The sequence below is a fragment of the Micropterus salmoides genome, unplaced genomic scaffold (genome assembly GCF_014851395.1).
Source record: "Micropterus salmoides isolate LMB-PRFRI ecotype aquatic unplaced genomic scaffold, ASM1485139v1 Ms_hic_scaffold_5, whole genome shotgun sequence".
In the NCBI taxonomy this organism is placed as follows: Eukaryota; Metazoa; Chordata; class Actinopteri; order Centrarchiformes; family Centrarchidae; genus Micropterus; species Micropterus salmoides.
This window is the reverse complement of record NW_024044237.1, coordinates 12,253,515-12,272,852: the sequence shown is the minus strand read 5'-3', so window position 1 is coordinate 12,272,852 and position 19,338 is coordinate 12,253,515. Positions and strand designations below refer to the sequence as shown.

The 19,338-nt window shown below is 40.2% G+C and overlaps 1 protein-coding gene across 2 annotated transcripts in view; it reads left to right on the top strand.

Annotated features, from left to right (window-relative positions):
* The first annotated feature begins 3,073 nt into the window (after positions 1 to 3,073).
* gria1a (glutamate receptor, ionotropic, AMPA 1a) overlaps positions 3,074 to 19,338 on the top strand; it is an 85,025-nt gene continuing 68,760 nt past the window's right edge. For both annotated transcript variants that reach the window (XM_038700117.1, XM_038700118.1), the window contains exons 1-2: positions 3,074 to 3,610; positions 3,778 to 3,912. In XM_038700117.1, the coding sequence (XP_038556045.1) occupies positions 3,523 to 3,610; positions 3,778 to 3,912 (223 nt within the window). In that variant the 5' untranslated portion in view covers positions 3,074 to 3,522. The remainder of the gene's footprint in view (positions 3,611 to 3,777; positions 3,913 to 19,338) is intronic.

The following is a 19,338-nucleotide window of genomic DNA, read 5'->3' as shown; positions in this document are numbered from 1 at the left end:
GCAGTCCTCTTTCACATTCAGAATTCGAAAATTTTATATTAAACCGAGCCAGTTTAAAGGATAAAGTCTTATAATATTAAGCCCAATTTCCCTAGCATACTTGCCCATTTTAAAACTTCCACAACTCTGGAAATTTTACTTGCATTTTAAATGGCCTTTAAGCTCCCGGTGATGTCAAAGCAACACGTCCTCATACCTAAATGATAAAAAAGGCACAGGAAATTATGTGAAACCACGTGCTATCAGGAGTTGTTTACTTTATACAGTTTATAATTTTTTAGTTTAGATACCATAAAACACGAAAAAGGAAAATACAAAGATAATGGGTGAAACAATGGATTAGCACAATGTAGCAGCAGGGATTGGAGAGAGGAGGAGGTGAGTAGAAAATATTTTGTAATAAAAAGCAGCTGCCTGCTCTGCCCCCTGCCTTCTCTCATTGGCTGGATGCACCTTGGTCCGTACGAAACAAAATTTTGTTCAGCTGTATACTTGTATGTGAAGAATGACAACTTTGAATTTGACAACATGTCAGTAATTTTTCTATTTATGCCTAGATGTTTTGGGGTGTAAGCCTATTCAACAGTCAACATCAGTATAATACATTGTGACCAACATGACATAAGAAATTGATAATGTAGGAAACAGCAGACAATTGTACATGATCATTTGCACCAATGTGTCAAAGCATTTTTAATTTGTTCAATATAATGTGAAATTGCTTTTATGATGCGCACAAGTGACAAGATGATGTGGAGGTTGAACGTGTAGGTTTGAGAATTTCAATTCTGATCTGAGTAAATGGACCAAAGCAACTGAGAAAAACTGTAACAAGTTGTAAACGCTGTGAAAAGGTCAGAGTTTGTATAAGTTTATGTAGCAAAACTACTTGTAAATAAGAAGTTGTCCAGCCTGGTTAGAAAAAGGTTTAATAAAAAAAAACAATGTAAATAAACTGCTTGGTTAGGTTTAGGTTAAAAATCATGTTTATAATATAATATAAGTACATTAAGTAAGTCATGTGACGTAAGTAATGTAAGTCACTTAACTGAAACGTTTTTTAACTTAGGAGGACTTGTTGCTCTAATACTACCTCACCAGACTTCTTCTGCCACTAGAGGTAGCAGCCTAACAAAAAACGTAAATATGGGCTGTAATAAGCTGCTGCATAGTCGACCTACACAGCCGTTTTTCTGGTGAGGGTGGGCTGTTACGAAAGTAATATAAGTCACGTGATATAAGTTACCTACAAAATGTTATTGAACTTGAAACACCCATCCTCCCCACCACTTCCCTACATGTACATAAGTCACATGACTTCTTCCATAATCTAAATATGGGTTGTAATAAGCTGTTACATGAAATGAATCCAACTACATATTTTACAACATTGACAAGGAAATAACATAATTTCTCTCTGTGATTGTGCCCATCTTCTATACCTAAATCTATCAAACAACAGTTTTCATTTGCATTGCTAAATTTAGACTAATTACCTGCCCAACAGAAAACAGGCAATTTCAGCGCTGCTGTAAAAACATTTATAGCAACAACCTTCCATCTGGGAAAATCCACAACGATGTTTATATCCGTGATTTCTGTCTGCACCTGTCCCAACTTGGTCTGGCTTCATTATGTTTTCACTTCTTCGATGACGAAGATTCACGCTCCGTCGGCGCGTGCTAAATAATACATGTGCTCCTCCATTTGTCCAAATTTCACTTCTCTTCTAACTTCTGATAAACCAGATGTCTACACAGAGACTGTTATATTTATTATTTCCTCTTCTTCTTCTTCGTACACATTCAACGTAGTGACGAGTATCTACACTGCCGGAATTATACAGAAAGAAGAACAACGTAATTAAGAAACGCGCTGTGTACAGAAGTTTGTCCATTTTTTGGCTACTGTAGAAACATGGCTGCGCTACATGCCGACCTCCAAGGGGGACCTGCAGCGTATGTAGATAGAAATGGCTCATTCTAAGGTAATAAAAACATAACGGTTCATTATTTAAGGTCTTTATACACCACTGAAAACATTGTTATGGATCATATATTGCATTTCTGTCAATACATCCTCAGAAATAATACGCACTGAACCTTTAAACTTTAAAACTGACAATATATCAAAGTACCGTTTACATGTTAACTGTCCCATGCTGTTGTTTATTGAATATAAATCAGACTGAAACCATTTGCATCAGATCTTTTCCAATCTGACAGCTCGGCTGTGATGATCTCAGAGATCTTGCTTCTCTTTGCAATGAGACAAAGCTGAAGTTTGAAGTTCATGCTTGATTTTAAAAACAGCTGTTGAGAAAACAGCCTCACCAGAGGGTCCATTTAGTAGCTGTTTTCTGAGCTTTCAGTCAAATCACATGACCTTTCTCAGTTTGCTAAGTTGTCATGGTGTTGTCCATGTTCAGATTTCCATTTTTATATGACCACTTTAAGGACTTTTCATTCATTTTAGCTTGAAAATTGAGATTCAAGGGTTCATTCTTGTTTAAGATCATATAATGAAATGTGGGAATTACACTCGTTTGAGTTATATAGAATTATATATGCAGATACTAAAAACCCAATATTTACCTACATGTGCTCCTTAAAGAAATGTCTTCTGGGTAAGTGTGTTACTAGGCCTACAAGAAATTCAAGATGCTGTATACAGGCAACACTTTAACACAGTTTTCTCTTGAATTGTTTTGAATATTGCACAAAGTGGTTTACTATAAAATAAAAGCACACTATAAATATATGGTTTATAGCAATGTGGATACTTTTTGCAGTGCAGGGAAGTGAATGGACATCCATGAATTCCCGTGCGTCTCCCGAGGGACCTGAGGGTGCGCTCTGAGGGTGTACACTGCAAAAAAAATCCATCCCGCAAGTCTTTTAATCAGTTAGGCACTGAATGTGCAAGTGTTCTTATTTTCTTTTTTGAGGGGTGAAGATACCCTTCAATAAGGTGAGAAAATGTCGCTTATTTTCTCTTTGTTTTAAATGAATGTTTGTCATTTGTGGACAGGCTATGTCATTTCCTTTTTGAGCAATCTGCTGTTGCTTGTTGCAGTGGCACTTGTTTCCAGACATTTCTTGATAGAACCGAGATTTTTCTGCAAACAAGAATCAAGGGAAATCATATCGCCCGATTGTGCGGAGAAGAAATCCGCTGTTTTAAGAGGAATTTAAAAAAAAAAATTGACATTGAGAATCAACAGCTTTTTCAAGACGGGCACATTTTTTTGCAGTGCGGCTAATGCTGAAGTCATTTCTCCTTCTCATACAACAGCAGCCAAGGACACGGGAGCATCAGCAGAGAGAGAGGGGAAAGAGGAGAGAGAAAGGTGCCTCCTCTCGCCATTGCGATAATTATCTCGCTGTTGAATCGATGTCGGTGTGAATGCTGCTCTAACAGGAGGCGATAGGAGTGGCGGGGACGCGGGGAATTTAACTTCGCAGGCGGACAAACCTATGCTTGGATTTCGGCTTTTTCCCCTTCGCCAATGAAAAAGGAAATATGCAGCGAAGCTTCACCATCCTCTACACCAGTTTACTGGGGATGTGCTTGGGTTCAAGCTCAAGTTTTCCAAGTAACATCAATATAGGTGAGAATGGCGCACACGCGTCAGACCTTTTGTCTCAGCATTAAAACCTCTATACCCCTATTTCAAGTTTTACCTCGTGTCTCTTTTTTATGTTTGTGTGTTTCCCCTGCTTTGCCGTCGGGTCCGGTGTGTCCAACGTTAACTCCTGATTCTTTGCTGCTCAACAGGAGGATTGTTCCCGATCGAATCGCACGAATATGAGGTTTTTCGTTTCGCCCTCTCTCACCACCAGGACATCCCCAAACTGGTGCCGCAGGTGGATATGGTCAAGATGGGGAATAGCTTCTCCATGACATATGCCTGTAAGTATTATCTCACTGGAAGCGGATTCAGTTTGCTGGCATTTTCCATGTTCAGCCCGCTTATCCATCCCCTCAACCTGTTTGTCGACTTCATAAAGAGCGGAAAACTCCATGAGTCTAAAACCTGCTATATTCGCATATATTATTGGCCTAATGCACTTGTCAGTTGGTTCATCTTAACTGTTGCATGGGACCGCGAAGGACTTTTTTCCTCTGCTTTCCGCCGCATGACTGCAGCGTGATGTTGCGCTCCGGGGAAGCAACGGGGGTTTCAAACCAGCGTCTGCAGCAGCAGTAGACGCCATACAGTCATATAACATCAGGTTTTACAGCTATATGAACCACTGATCTCTGTGCGCCCTTCCTTCTTTAAATCGAAGTAGAAAACAAAGAGCCAGGGCGAAGATCAGGGCTCACAGGGGATGCGAACAAAGAGGGGCAACGACTCTAAATGCATTTCTAATTAGCCACGGATCACAATCCGATTATCTTTTTTTTTGGCAGAACACACACTCTGTCCCCTCCCACCCTAAAACCTTTACAGAGACATGCGCGCATGCACGCACACACAATACACATTTCAACTTTTACTACATTAGGATTACCTGCCTGATCTCTCTAATCTGATCTTTATTGATGTGTATATGCAGCTATAAGAGACAGGGTTGAGAGTATCTTTAATAGCCTATATTCACTTGAGTAATAATTGTGACATTTTAAATTACAATAAAATAATACTAATAATAGCATGTTGGCAATGGGATGCAAGATTTATGGCCAAGAAAGTTCACAGATTCCTTGTCCTTGGTCCAAGCAGTGGAGAAGCCATTCTTCTGTGGGTGATAATGTGTGCCATTATGTCAGACAAAAACTCAATTTTTGGGCTTTACAAAAGAAAGTGAAAATTGTTTCTTCTTTGTTAACTCTGTACTTATCCCTCTTTTGTATTCTGACAAGACTGTGTCTCCCTTGAGGCTTTTCAGCCATGTTTTTCTCATTCCATCCTCGACTCTTCTGAATTTGCCTGTGGCTCACTCACACTCTTTGACAACTACGGCTTCCCGTCTCTCTGCTAGGTGTGTGAGATTGGCTCAGTGGGCGCAGTCACAGATATCTATCGTAGCTCACAGAATACAGACAGGAGTGGGGAAAAAACATGATGACATTCTGACTCTGAGTCTTAGGAACTGACTCTCTTACATTTCATGGGTGGGTATGTTGAATAGCCACAGACGTCTGGTCAGGGACGAGTTGTTTTTTAAGATATTCAATGAATACACCAGTCACCACACCAGTCAACACACTCCACTTGTTGATTAGTGTATGATTCTATACAAAAGAACAGATAAGCAAAGAAACCAAGCATAATTATCTTAAAGTAAATAAACCCTAATAATAAGCAAATATCTACCCATTGTGTGGATATGGAGACTTAAAAATTACACTTTAAAATACACTATGGTTTCTATCACTTACACTTATTAGCAGTAATGGAAATTTTTTATTTGAATTTGTTGAACTACACAAGCTCTATAAAAATTATTATATTTTTATTTAAACTATATGTAATTGGGAGGAACATCATACTAAGCATTGTTAACTTAATGAACCATACACTTACTAATAGAAATATCTGCCACTTACAAATAGCTGCTTGCACACACCACAGCAACAAGCAGCTTTTTAAAACTCCATACTGCAACTAAAAGTCCAAAAAGTTGAACACCTGCTTGTTAACTATCTCATGGAGCCACCTTGGTGGAAATTGGTAGTCACTCATAGGCGATTATTAAGATTGACAGAAGCCAGTGAATGTTCAAATAGGTGTGTCTAGGAGACTTTCCCACACATAGGTTTAATGTAATGTGGTTGGAGCAGTTCTTAATTCAGTTCGATTCAGTTGTGAGCTTAGAATGGGATTGGAAATAAAGCATTAAGTGCAACAGCACTCACACAGATTTATAGACATTCAGTGTTGTCCAAATGTTGAGCACTTCTGCCACTAAACGGAAATGTGTTCTTGTCTGCACTTTAATATTATTTAGTATAATTATCCTACCTGTCATAAAAATGCAGGCTTAGTGAAGTTGTTTCTGTCCAGAGTTGGCTTTACAATGTATATAATTTTGCTGAGATGCCTTTCAAGCTGCAGAAAACATTTGAAAACCTACACCACCCCCCAAAAAAGCCATTTAGGCCAGGGAGCCAGGCTGAGCTGCGTAATGAAATGTAAACACACCCAAGATGCCCTCATTAATGAGATCGTCCTATGCTCAGAAGGGAATGTGATGTGAATATGAGGGTCAGGCTGTTCCTGAACATTTACCAGGGATGTCGCTATGTCGGTTGGGGGGGGAGTTCCAATAATGTGTTAGTCACAGCGTACACCCAGTGGAGAGACAACAGCATACATACAGTAGGCTGTTAAAGAACAATACATCAATAAGGACTCAATTGGCTAACATGCAGCATGGCGTGCCTTCCTTTAAGTGATTTTCTCTATCTTTTTATTCAGGCAGTTGGTAGAATTGTTTCCAAAATCAATAAAGAAATTTGGTGAAAGTGTAACAGCAGATCTTTTGCAAAAGAAATACTTTCACTGATTACATATCCTGGTCTGGGAGTTTTCAGGAAAGTACTCGAAAATCGAAATTATTGGGTCAAGGATCACTGCCAATTATTCAGGTTTTACCAGAGCTTAACTAGATCCAGGCACTGTCAGCAAGCGGGATATCCACAAATTTATCCTCCATCCAGTCACCCCCTCTCTGTCTTCCGAGTGCGATGCCATCAAATATGACAACTTCTCTTCATCGTGTCACGAATATCACTGCAGTCCATGGGTATGATGGTGGGCTGTGGTACGAACGTGTCAGAACGATTCGCAGCGGAGGTAGATGGCAAAAGTGGAAGTGACATCTCCTCCTGCTGTGTGTCATTCGTTCTAAAAAGAGTATTTGGATGCCGAGGCTATAGAGATGTTTTTGTAAGGAAAGAAGAAGGGCTCCAGGGCCTGTTTATAATGAGTCGGATGAGAAAAGCCTGCCTATTCCTGGATTTCTATTTAGAATGCCAGTGTGGAGGAGTGTGTGTGTGTGTGTGTGTGTGTATGTGTGTGTGTGTGTCTGCAACTGGGTGCCCGTTCTGGCATCTGTGTGTAGCATGTCTTGAGTGAGTGACAGTTCACCTCTGTCAGCGTGTGTGAGTGTGGGAACGTGCCCGGGGCTCTCGGGGTCCACACACTGTGAAAAGCAGTGGGTGAATGAGCCTTTGTGCACGGGAATGAATGGAGCGCCGGATGAGGGTGATACTCATCAGCTGGCTCTTATGGCTAGCCACTTCCTCTAGAAGCAAGCCCTTCCACACACACACACACACACACACACACACGTACACACATGCTTGCACACACACTCGCTGGCACCTGCCTAAAGAGCAGGAGAAAAAGGGCAGGAGTTTGGGGGCGTTGGGTGGACTATGGCAAAGGTGAAAGAGAAAACATAGTGGAGAGAAAAGGAAAAACATAATCGACAGAAACACTGAAGGTTGATGGCGTAGTGATTCATTTAATTTCCCGCCTGTGGAGTCATCAGGGTAGTAATGACAACGGCAAAACTGTCATCATAATGTGAGACAAGATACTGGAGCTTATTTGCATTTGTCTTTCTTACAAACACAAACTTAGTCAAGTAAAGTGGTAGAACACTTGTTTGCATCATTTATTAATATTGATCGGCTCTTCTTCTATATGTGCCTTTGTTTTCATATTTTCAGAGAGCAAGCACTTGCTCATTTTACATGTTACCAGTGGTTAAAAATAACTGCCAGGGGTGCTGTGTGTACATGGAGAGCATTAGTCACTGTTCCCCTCAGTTATATATCACATTACCATAATCTGCTATTGACTTGGTTTATAATAAGGACGTCACTGAATCGCTAGCTACATGCCAAAGCCGCTGCAGGCTCATGCCAATATTACCTACTTTTCTCTTTGATATCCTACGTGTGTTTGGTGCAATTTTGGACTAAGCTTTGGCTATTTTTGGTTGAAAATCTGTCTGCACCTAGCAACACATTGGGGAATTTTGAATTAGATGTGCTTTACAAGTCACTAACTCGCGTTTGATTTTGTGTCCTGTTCAGTGATCCTGATAATACACCCTTTCATTAAGACTAGTTAGTGTTCATGGCAAAGACCATTTCTGTTGTCACTGCAATGTAGGTCTCTGAAGGTCGGTTAAAGAGGACTGGAGGATCTAAGAGGCGGCCGTGATCAATGAACTGAGCACCTCACAGAGGCCTGCCCAGCTAATCAATACGGGACAGATGAGAGGAGAGAGACAGACCAAGAGAACAGAACAGATATGATTTACTGTCGGGTGATGGGATGTACGTTGGTTTATACCACAGAAAGAGTGTACAGGTGGAGGTCAAGTCCAGGGGTGGTCGAACGTAAGTGGTACGTCCTGCGTTGTTGGAAATAGACTACAATATCAGTAATGCCAGTGGTATTTACTGTCAATAATGAGTAGAAACATAGTTATAACTGTATTTTTACTGGTATTGAATGTATTTATTAAGTTACTGATAAAATTGAAAGCTGTAAGGCTGTAAGTTTTGCTTTCAGAGCACAAAATTGCTCCACTTATGCCAAAGAAACAGGATGTAGATGTAGATAATCAGGAAATATTGAGCAGAGCGATGCTGCACTTTTTAGTCTGATAGTTTAACGTTATTTTACTACTATAGACTCTAGCAGGAGCACTCACTCCTCAAAAAGACATTTCATCATCAGGACAGAAAGCTGGGTGTTTGCAATGGAAATACGTGTGTGGATGATTTGACTTCTTTTCACGTACAATGCCAAGATGCGAGTCAAAGTATATGAAATTCGTTGCAGAAGTTATTACTTGCCGTGACTTTAATGGAAGTGACTGAGAGGCAGAGGGAATTATTCACAGACCGGGGAAAATGGGAGTCAACATAAAAGGATAATTACGGGTTATACCAACTTATTTTTGTAATTTTGTCATCGTTGCTGTCAGTAGTAATAACATTGTACTCGTCACGCTAAGTGCTGAGTAGTATTGTCACGATACGGAAATTTCTGACTTCGATACAATACCTTGAAAAATGTTAATATTCAATAACATTTGCGATACCACGGGGAAAATTGACATGAATATATTATATTGAATATATTGACTGAATATAATATATATATAAAACTGAATTATCTTATTAACTTATCTTAGTAAGTAAAGTTAATAGGGTAACAATTTCAATGAAGGTCATCGCTATACTGACTTAAAATGACTTATGCATATATTTATAACACGATATAATGCGTCCATAAGACATTATAACAGTTGTTATAATCACTTACAAACATGCATTAGGCGCTATAGCAAACTTCATAACATATTAAGACCTTTGATTTAATGTTTTATAACTAATATTAATACCAGTTTATATCAATGTGCAGCAAGAATCTCCAACCATGTTCCATAACACATTATAACCACCGACTCTGCCTTGTTATGAATACAATTTAGTCACAATTTACAATCAGTGATATAAAATGGAATAATAGCTTATATTAATGTTTAAATTTATATAGCATGTCTTTGTTCGCTTTAAGTAAAGTGTTAAATATATATCCCTGTATAATATATTACAGGTGGACATAATACTATATGAACTAATTATAAGACCTTATAACACGTAATTGTTTGCTTTAAGTAAAGTGACACACATTTTGCGCAGCAAAACAATTTTTATTTATGTTTCTTCACTTTATGAACAATCTGTATGAATTTTTAACATTTTGCAGTTTAGCACAAAAACACAACGTAATTACATAAAGAAAACTCATTCTCAGGGTGGTGAAAGATCACTCAAGAGAAGACCTGTTGCCGACCAACATCATGTAAGAAAAGGCTCAGATGTTGTCACAGATGAATGGCGAGCCTATGGACAGGCTACTTAAAGTTACTTAGTAAGTTATCCGTCAGGCAGACATTGTAGGCAGTGTAGGTCACAGTGTGTCCCTTAAGTTTGTTCTTTGCGCAACTGCTGGAAAAGTGAAGGCGGTTAGCGCTAGCTAACAGATCCCCGGTCTGTAAAGCACGGTTTTGGCTGCAGTGTAACGTTAGCTAAATTATTAACGTAATGAGTAATGTTAATTAGTTGCGTGTTATAACTACCTAACTTATTGAGGAATGAGAACAGCAGGTTGAAGCTAAACTGGTGTCCTGTACAAATACTGTACATCCTGATAGTTAAGTTAAATTATATTTCAGTGTCCAGAGGAGTCGGATAACTGGTTATTAAAGGAAGGACGCTGGTGACCACGGAGGAGCTGAGGCTACTAAAGTAAATCAGGGATGTAAACTAGTCCTTTTAAGCAATTGAGGAGACATTTCTTTTGGATTTTAATGTGTAAACGAAATGCTAAGAAATTATCCAGAATTTACACAGAAAAAAAAATGCATCAAGATGGATCGCTGCCCTCTGAATTGTAATCAAATCGAATCGTGAGGTGCCAAGAGATTCTCGTTCCTACTGCCCAAACAGTATTCCCATTCAATTACTTAAAAATGCCATTTAATAGGCTACGTTTTGTGAAGTGGTTGTCTTTAATTGTCCACTGCATCTGTTAGGGCCTGTCCATAGGCTCGCCATTCATCTGTGACAACATCTGAGCCTTTTCTTACATGATGTTGGTCGGCAACAGGTCTTCTCTTGAGTGATCTTTCACCACCCTGACAATGAGTTTTCTTTATGTAATTATGTTGTTTTTTGTGCTAAACTGCAAAATGTTAAAAATTCATACAGATTGTTCATAAAGTGAAGAAACATAAATAAAAATTGTTTTTTATGCGCAAAATGTCACTTTACTTAAAGCAAACAATTACGTGTTAAGGTCTTATAATTAGTTCATATAGTATTATGTCCACCTGTAATATATTATACAGGGATAGATATTTTAACACTTTACTTAAAGCAAACAAAGACATGCTATATAACTTTAAACATTACTATAAGCTATTATTCCATTTTATATCACTAATTGTAAATTGTGACTAAATTGTATTTATAACGAGGCAGAGTCGGTGGTTATAATGTGTTATGGAACTTTGTCGGAGATTATTGCCGCACATTGATATAAACTGGTATTAATATTAGTTATAAAACATTAAATCAAAAGGTCTTAATAAGTTGTGAACTTTGCTATAGCGCCTAATGCATGTTTGTAAGTGATTATAACAACTGTTATAATGTTTTATGGACGCATTATATCGTGTTATAAATATATGCATAAGTCATTATAGCGATGACCTTCATAGAAAGTGTTACCGGAAATAGTACTGTGTGTTAAGCAGAACAGCATCAGTTAATTTAATTGTGACCTTAGTCAAAGTATTTCCTATCAACAGAAACTCTGCTGTCTGAGATTCCTCAGGTCAGATAGCTCTAAAGGGGGATTAGCTTATTTTTAAGATTTATAAATGTCTGTTAGGCAAACAACAGGACAACTATCTTATCAATAACAGTTTACTGGGCCATCGTGTTGCTTTAGTGATGTTGAAAGGGGAGACATCTCCAACCTCTGCAGGTTCTTTATAGAGGATGGCGTGTTAGTCCTGCGGGTACTTTGCTGTTTCATTAGCACTGCTCTGTACCGTTACTTTCATATTGGCTTGCTTGTATCCTTTGCCAGCATCCAATCACAAGTGACGACTACTAGCCAAGCACCGCGCAGCAGAGTGGGACTTGTTGAAACTGACAGGGAAAAACAACGCGATTTAAACGGCGCGAATGAGACTCAGTGAGTGACAGGAGGCGGGGCTGTGTAGGCACTGCAGCGGTGTCTGTGTCAGCTTGCTGTTGGGGAGAAGAGTAGCACATTTTCAGGACCGATACTGGCAGCCCTTTGGCTTTCCCTGACGATTTTTTATATGAGCAGGAGCAGCGGGATTAGACTCCTGGGTAGGAAGACACCCTCTGGTCTTCATTTAATTTTGTTCCCTGTTAACTGCTAGCAACGTCAAATCCATTTCATTGTACTTTTGTCTACCGATATCATCCTTCAACAGAGATTGATTGAAACAATAAACCCTTGTACTTGTTGTACTTATAAGATCTGAAAGAACTTCCCGATTTAAATGATGTTTTCATATAAATATTTTTTACTGTGTTTCACCCTGCCGGGTTCCAGCTGAAAGAATTTAGTGAAAGTTGTCATACACAATAAGAATACATCTAAGCATTCAGTTAATTGAATACATATGCATTCACACAGTCTACAATTTCTTACCATCTGAACATCACCCCCATCACCAAGAAGGCCCAGCAGAGGATGTATTTCCTGCGCCAGCTGAAGAAGTTCAGCTGCCAAAGTCAATGATGGTGCACTTCTACACCGCCATCATTGAGTCTATCCTCACCTCCTCCATCACAATCTGGTACACTGCTGCCACTGCCATGAACAAAGGCAGGCTGCAGCGTATCATTCGCTCTGCAGAGAAGGTGATTGATTCAGACTCTCCCCTCTGGCAGGAGGCTGTGGTCCATCAGGACCAAAACCTCTCGCCACAAAAACAGCTTCTACCCGTTTGCAGCCTCATTAACAAGGCCCAGGCCCCCCACTGACTTTCAAATGATACAAATGTCTCTGCACATATAAATTTTACTTCATTTCATATCATGCACAAACCTGGCACACTGCACATATTTATTGTTAATTGTTAGTAGTTGTTGTTCAATATTTTTATATTGTCAATTTATATAATTATGTTTACAATATTCTCTTCCGTTGAAATACGTGTGCACAATACAAACCGGAGTTATATCAGCCACATTGTTCTTTCTCTGCAAATAGTTTTATATAGTATTATTTTTCTCTATTCTTTTATAACTTTCATTTGTTTATTCCTTATATATTTCTACATTTATTAGTTCTACAGTATTAGTCTACATGTAGCACCTTATCACCAAAGAAAATCCTCGTATGTGTAAAACACTACTTGGCAATAAAGCTCCTTCTGATCTTCTGATCTGATCTCCTGAGTCATCCTTCCTGCATTTGGCAGCTGCGTGTTTCTTTTAACATTATGTGTTTAACTTTTTTGGATTTGTCTAATATTGTAGTTTGCAGTTTTGCAAAACATAAATTATTCCGCTCTGCCGGTAGTAGACTTGTCCATGTTTGCGACTTGAGTTGAGTTATTGAGTTGATAACCAGCGTCGTGTGACGGCTTAGCATGGTCGTGGTTGTTAGGGTTAGTGAAATCAGATAATGAAAAGATATCCTGGGTATGTTGAATGTGCTTCATAGGACAGGCCTCAGTCAACAAAAACAAACAAACAAAAAATTATCCATAGTCAAAGCAATGACTTATGCATTAGAGTTGGAGATACAGTATATAATTTGAAATTTATTAAAATTTATTAAAATGATTTTTTGTCGGATAAAATTTTTCCGTATCCTGATAATCTTCCTGTGACCCATCAGACTAGTGTCCAACAAGGGCGGACTGGACATCAAAGTAACAGGAGTTTTGTCTGCTAGACAATTGGGCTGATAAACCACATATTATTCAAATGAAGACAAAAAACTACAGTTGAAGGTCGATTGGTGCCTGGATTGACTGGCCCATAGTGTGTGGATACTGGCCCAGATGGGGGTGGGGCGGGGCAATTTTAATGTGATTGGCTATGTAAATCAACCACACACTACACATCAGAACATAATGAAACTCTAACCCCTAGCCCGGTTATTTGTGTTTCAAAAATCATGGTTAAAAACATGCAACAAAATGCAAGGGTGGTGCTGAAAAGTTGAGGGAACAAAAAAAGAAGTTGCCGCTCAAGGCAGGTGCAGCAAAGTGCCTCAGAATTACAGACTATTGGTGCTGCTGCTACTTCTATTGTTATATGAGTCGCAAATGAGGTAGCTAACAGTTACACAGGTATTAATGAGACTTTAATATGATGGCTTTTTTGTTTGATTAGCTTAGAGACTATCCACAAGTCAGATCTGTTTCTGGGTTAATGAATCAAAAACAACTAAAATGATAAATGTTCTCAACCTTCTCAAGGGCTCAGCTGATCTGATTACCTTACTTGAGGAGAGCTAGATAGGTGTTTCTAATTTTTTAAATTTCAGTGGCTAATTTGTGATTCTGAAGAATGCAGAAATAAAAGTCTCGAAAAGACCCAGAGCCCCCGACAAATGCTTTGTCCAGAGAGTGGGCTGACCAGGGACAAATTTTTGTTGTCCAACCCCTTTGGAGGTTTGGAATCACTCTTTTAGCTAACCTAGCTAAAATGTAGCCTTGATTGAGTGCTTATGTTTTTATCCTCATTGGACTTCATTGTAGCAATGTAGCTGAGTTCCTATTTCAGCAATTGCTATAATGAGTTGAGAAAGATTTTATCTTGACCAAAATGATGGCAAGAATTAAAGAAATAAGTCCTAAATTGTAATAAAGTGCATCCTTTAACATGCCTGGCTTAAGTGTTCCTCATCAGAATCAGTTCTTGCTCTCCCTACTAAATAGTGTGAGCAATTTGAGACTGCTTTGTGAAGTTCTGCAGTCACATACACAATAGCTAACAAGAGACAGAGCTTGAGCAGATGCATTTAATGTATTATTCAATGCAGCACATCCAGAGCTATCACTGCATGAAACATAAATATGTAATAATACGCATAAAAAAGCACTGTAACGCATAAGAATAGTCAGCTCTCTATATGATCTGCCTGGGGAAACTAAAAAAGAAATATCTGTCTACTGGAGACCGTTATTTCTGTATTTCTTATATACACCACCTTTGCTCCACCCTTCCCCCCACCCCAGGAGCAACCAACACACTAGAAAGAAGAGCCTCAGCTGGGGTGAAGTTTTAGGAGGGAGAGGGTAGGGGGTGGAGGTTAAACTGCAATTTCAGACCCAGTGGCTGGTGTCACTGAGGCTCTGGGGTGTTGTATTTTATTTTGTATCTTCTATGTCAGTCATTGAGGTACAGCTGTGGTGACTGACTTCCACAAGAGCATGCATGTTCAGAGGAATTACCAAGTGTTCAATGTGTTATTGGAAAAGGCGGACGAACAGCAGATCACCGCTCCCCCCTGACTGACATTTGTAGAGGAAATAATTGGGGGGGGGGGGGACTGACGGGTGTTCTCTTGGGCTAGAGTCTGGCAGGTGCTGTTTTGATGAATGAGAAGGCTTGGATTTTTTGCTCCGGAGCGCCAGGGACAGAGAATGGCCCATAGCAATCAATGTAGATCAGCCAAAACTGCTCCCCAAGCCGCAGAGTGATAGAGTGTGGAGCAGAAGGGGGATAGAGATTGTTTCAGTGGGTTGTGTGCGCCTGTGTTGCTTGGCAAAAGAAAGGAAGAGGGGATGTGCACATGGGGCAGGGGTGACGGAAGAGATAAATGGTTTGGAAAGAGAAAATAAGCAACCTGTCATTTAGCCTCCACACCCTCTGTATGACCATTTTCTAAAAAATCCTCGCCACATAAAAGTGACCCCAATGGCCATCCAGTGCCTTGAGGTATGAGAATTCTGTTGTGTTGACAAGAAACCAGTCTTTATCACACAACCACCTCTCGTTCACCACACAGACACACACACACATTATTGATGGCTGTGTCCACTCTGTTTCTATTTGTTCTCCTCATTGTCTTTCTAAGCCTGCTTCGAATCCTTCTCTGTATTCATACAAGCTCACCAAGTATTTAAAACAAATCTGTCCTCTCTGGAGGTAATGGCAGCTGGGACGTGGAGGTCTGAGCTGAGACGTGTGGGGCTGGCAATTAGAAAACAATATGTTTGAGGATGAGGACCAGGATTTGCGCTACAGGGTGGAGGGACGAACACCGGCTGATGGCAGCTGTCATGGTTTTGCAGCAAAGACAGAAGCGGAGTCCCCCTTTTGTCATACAGCACATCTCAGGAGCTTCTGTGTACTTTAATGAGGATCAAAGCCTACAAGCATATTAAGCAGTGTGACATAGTGTAACTGCTCTTACACTGACAGCAAAAGACTGCTGTTGTCATCTGCGAACTGCATCTGTTCGCTGTACTAAATGACAGCACAACACCAGACCTGCAGTTTCTGAAGGTTGGAGAAGCCAACAAGACAAACAAAAACAATAAAAACACACACACAAATAGATAATAATAGGCATTGTGGGTGGACAATAAGACTATATATAGCATCTGATGATTTTCGGAAATTGACGAAATTGATGAAATTGACAATTGATGTAATCTACCAACACAGATTTTTTTTCCAGTTTGCCTGCACATCCTCTTATATCTATGGGTGAATTAGACTTTTGTGGCTACTGTTACAAATCAGTGAGCAGGACTACTGTTAGATGAGATAGATTGAATGTACTTAACTGTTCGCTAAGCCCTTCCCCCCTTAGTTTACTGTTGCCACGCATGTCAAGCTTTCTGTTCTTGCACAGGACATATGCAGTTTACAATGATAACAGTGGAGGATTTACCAAGTGAAATTTGAAGAAATTTTAGAAAACACCTTGACTCTAGACAAAAAAGGGCTTCTCAATTCTAGCTGATTTTGCTGGCTGAAATGACAACTGTTGAAAGCACATTTTGTTTTGGTTAGCTAACTAGCTACTTGCCGTTAGCGCCATGAAAGTTGGTTAAAAACTCTGTGCGCCTGTCTCGTTTTCAAAGAAGAACCCTGTAAAAATGTCCTGAAGCTTTCCTTCTCCCCAAACTTAGCCAGTGATATGTGATTTGGCAAAGTGATAGAGGACTTTATTCCCACCCATTCAGGTTCACGTGTCTCTGCTGTTAGTTGTAGACTAGTGCTGAAAGTCAACTGACAACAATAAGCGACCATTCAATAATCAAGCAAATATGCCGTATTTATCTTCTCAAATGAAAGAATTTGCTGCTTTTATTTAAGACCTCACCTTGGGGAATCATCTGGTGAATTATGATTTTCAGTGTTCTATTAAACTGGATAGATATTTTGGATGAACTGATTAATCACAGAAATAATCAACAGATTATTAACAATAACAATAATTGTTTCTTGCAGCTCTAGTTAGCTGTTGTAAGAAAATTAATGCAGCGTTTCTGTCTGCACTCAGAGATTCTGCTCAGGCCTATCATAAACACATCATTTCCCAGTGGCTCGGCTGGAATTTGTTGAAGAGAATTTGTTAATTCATACAGTGGTTCCTGATGAATTAGCATGCCGGGTGTGTGTTTGCCTCTTCTTGCTCCACAAATCCACCTCCATCACTTCTTCTGTCAGAGAAATGAAAGTGTGTGAGCGGGACCGTCCCTCTGCACCTGTCGACACTGATACACAGATGGGGAGATAATTGCGAAGGGATGATTGTAAAGTAGATAATTGGAGTTTCCATACCCCCTGACAGGAGTTGGTCTGGGCTGGGTTTCTGACCCGCTGCCCAGGTAAGCATTTGTTCAGCAGGCGGCAGGGCTTCGCAGCAAACCAGATTGGATATGTGGCGAGAAACAGCGAGGAGTAGAGACAATGGCCTAGTGTGAGAGGGTTAGAGAGTGAGACACAGGAGGAGAGGGAAATGTTCGGAGCTGAGGGGAGTGCTCTCACACCCTCGATTACCCATTTAATGAGGCGATGCGGTGCCATTGTTTTATTACTTAGAGGAAATAGGAGAAATCTAGATTTCGCCATGTGGTCCCTGTGTTTCCCACTGCTAGGCTGGCATCTGTTCCCTTTGTTCGCAGCAGTCTCCCTATCATCTCCTCTCACAGACACTAATGCTTGTGTTTCTTCTCCTCTCTAGCAACCAGCTTTGCCTTCTGTCTCACCTACATTTTCAAGACACACTTGCTTTTTTGGCTCATCCTTATTAACCTTCCATTACCCCCGTTTCAACTAATGTAATCTCTCATGAGTATCCAACGCTCCCCAACATTAATCTAAGATCTGTTTGGCTGGTCAGCCGCTCTGATCACTGCTATTCCCAGCGGTGGAAGCTGAAGAGTTTAGTGTCTTCCTGTCTGCCTCCTTTCTCTATTTTCTTCATTTTTTTCTTCTTACTGTCTTCACCTCAACTCCTCATCTGTCTCTTCCTCCCTTTTATCTATTATTGTCTCCCTTTTTTGCCACACACACCAGTAACTGCAGTGACATAAACACAATTCTATTGCTCTTGCACAGGTAGTAAATCTCCCTTAAGCTTCAGGAGCTAAAGCTGTTTATACCAGGGAACAGTGAGCACATCTCTCTGGAGTTCAACACTCCATGGGGCATATGGGCACACTTGAGGGGTAGGAAGGCAGTGAGGGCAAAGCCCACCCTCTCCTAAGAGGGCGATAGGCGGGTTACACCCTGGACAGGTCACCAGTCCATCGCAGGGCCACACATAGACAGACAACCACTCACGCTCACACTCACTCTTACAAAATATGCATGGATGAAATAATCACTTTGCATTACATTGACACATTATGACTGAATGAATCATCGTCTACAGAATAGATTTCAAGTCACTCGCAGGAGATCCCAGAGAAAATTGTTCTCACAGTAAAAATCCTCCTACTCAGTCATGTCTTGAGACATTAATGCAGATCCACGTCAGTGCTGCGCTTCCGTCCCTTGAGTCCCATGTCCTCTGAATAGTAGGAGATTGATTGTACTATGTGAGTCACGCTGTGTTGGAGGCCTCGCACAGAAGGCCACCCCCACCCATCACCTGAGGAATTCTTCACAAGCACAAGCTGTGTTAGGCACTCTCTTGTCAATTTTTTTTTAATTGAGAAGCATGTCGAGGGGGGGAAGCACACTTAGCACCTCCTGAATGCCTGTATATGTGTGTGAACTGGATATCGACATCCTTTGCTCGGCCTGTCATTAACATAGCTTATTAGCTCTCTGGAAGATGGATGGGGCCAGAGGGACCACAACATGCTCTCTGTTTTTATTACACACATCATCTGACAGTTATTAGCCATGGGTGGCTGAGTGGAGGATGATTGTGTGCGTCTTCCAATGTCTGGTGTCAGATGTGTTTATATCCCCTCAAAGTGCTTCGTGGTTGATTGAGTGACCCTTCACCCTTGTGGAGGTGGTGTATATTACTGCCTGATGTGACAGCAACCTCCTTGCTCCTGCCATCCCTCTCATCTTTCAAAAGGATACCTGAAGCTAAATAAGATTACTCTAGCATACCTTGTGGATATCAGTCTTAGCCAACTACGTAAAGGTATGCCAGCCAAAATGAATATCCATTTGCATACAGTACTATTTTTTTAACATATATATATATATATATATATATGTATATGTAAGATTATTTTGGGGGGGGCATTTTATCCATCCATCCATCCATCCATCGTCAACCGCTTATCCTGTGTACAGAGTCGCAGGGGCTGGAGCCAA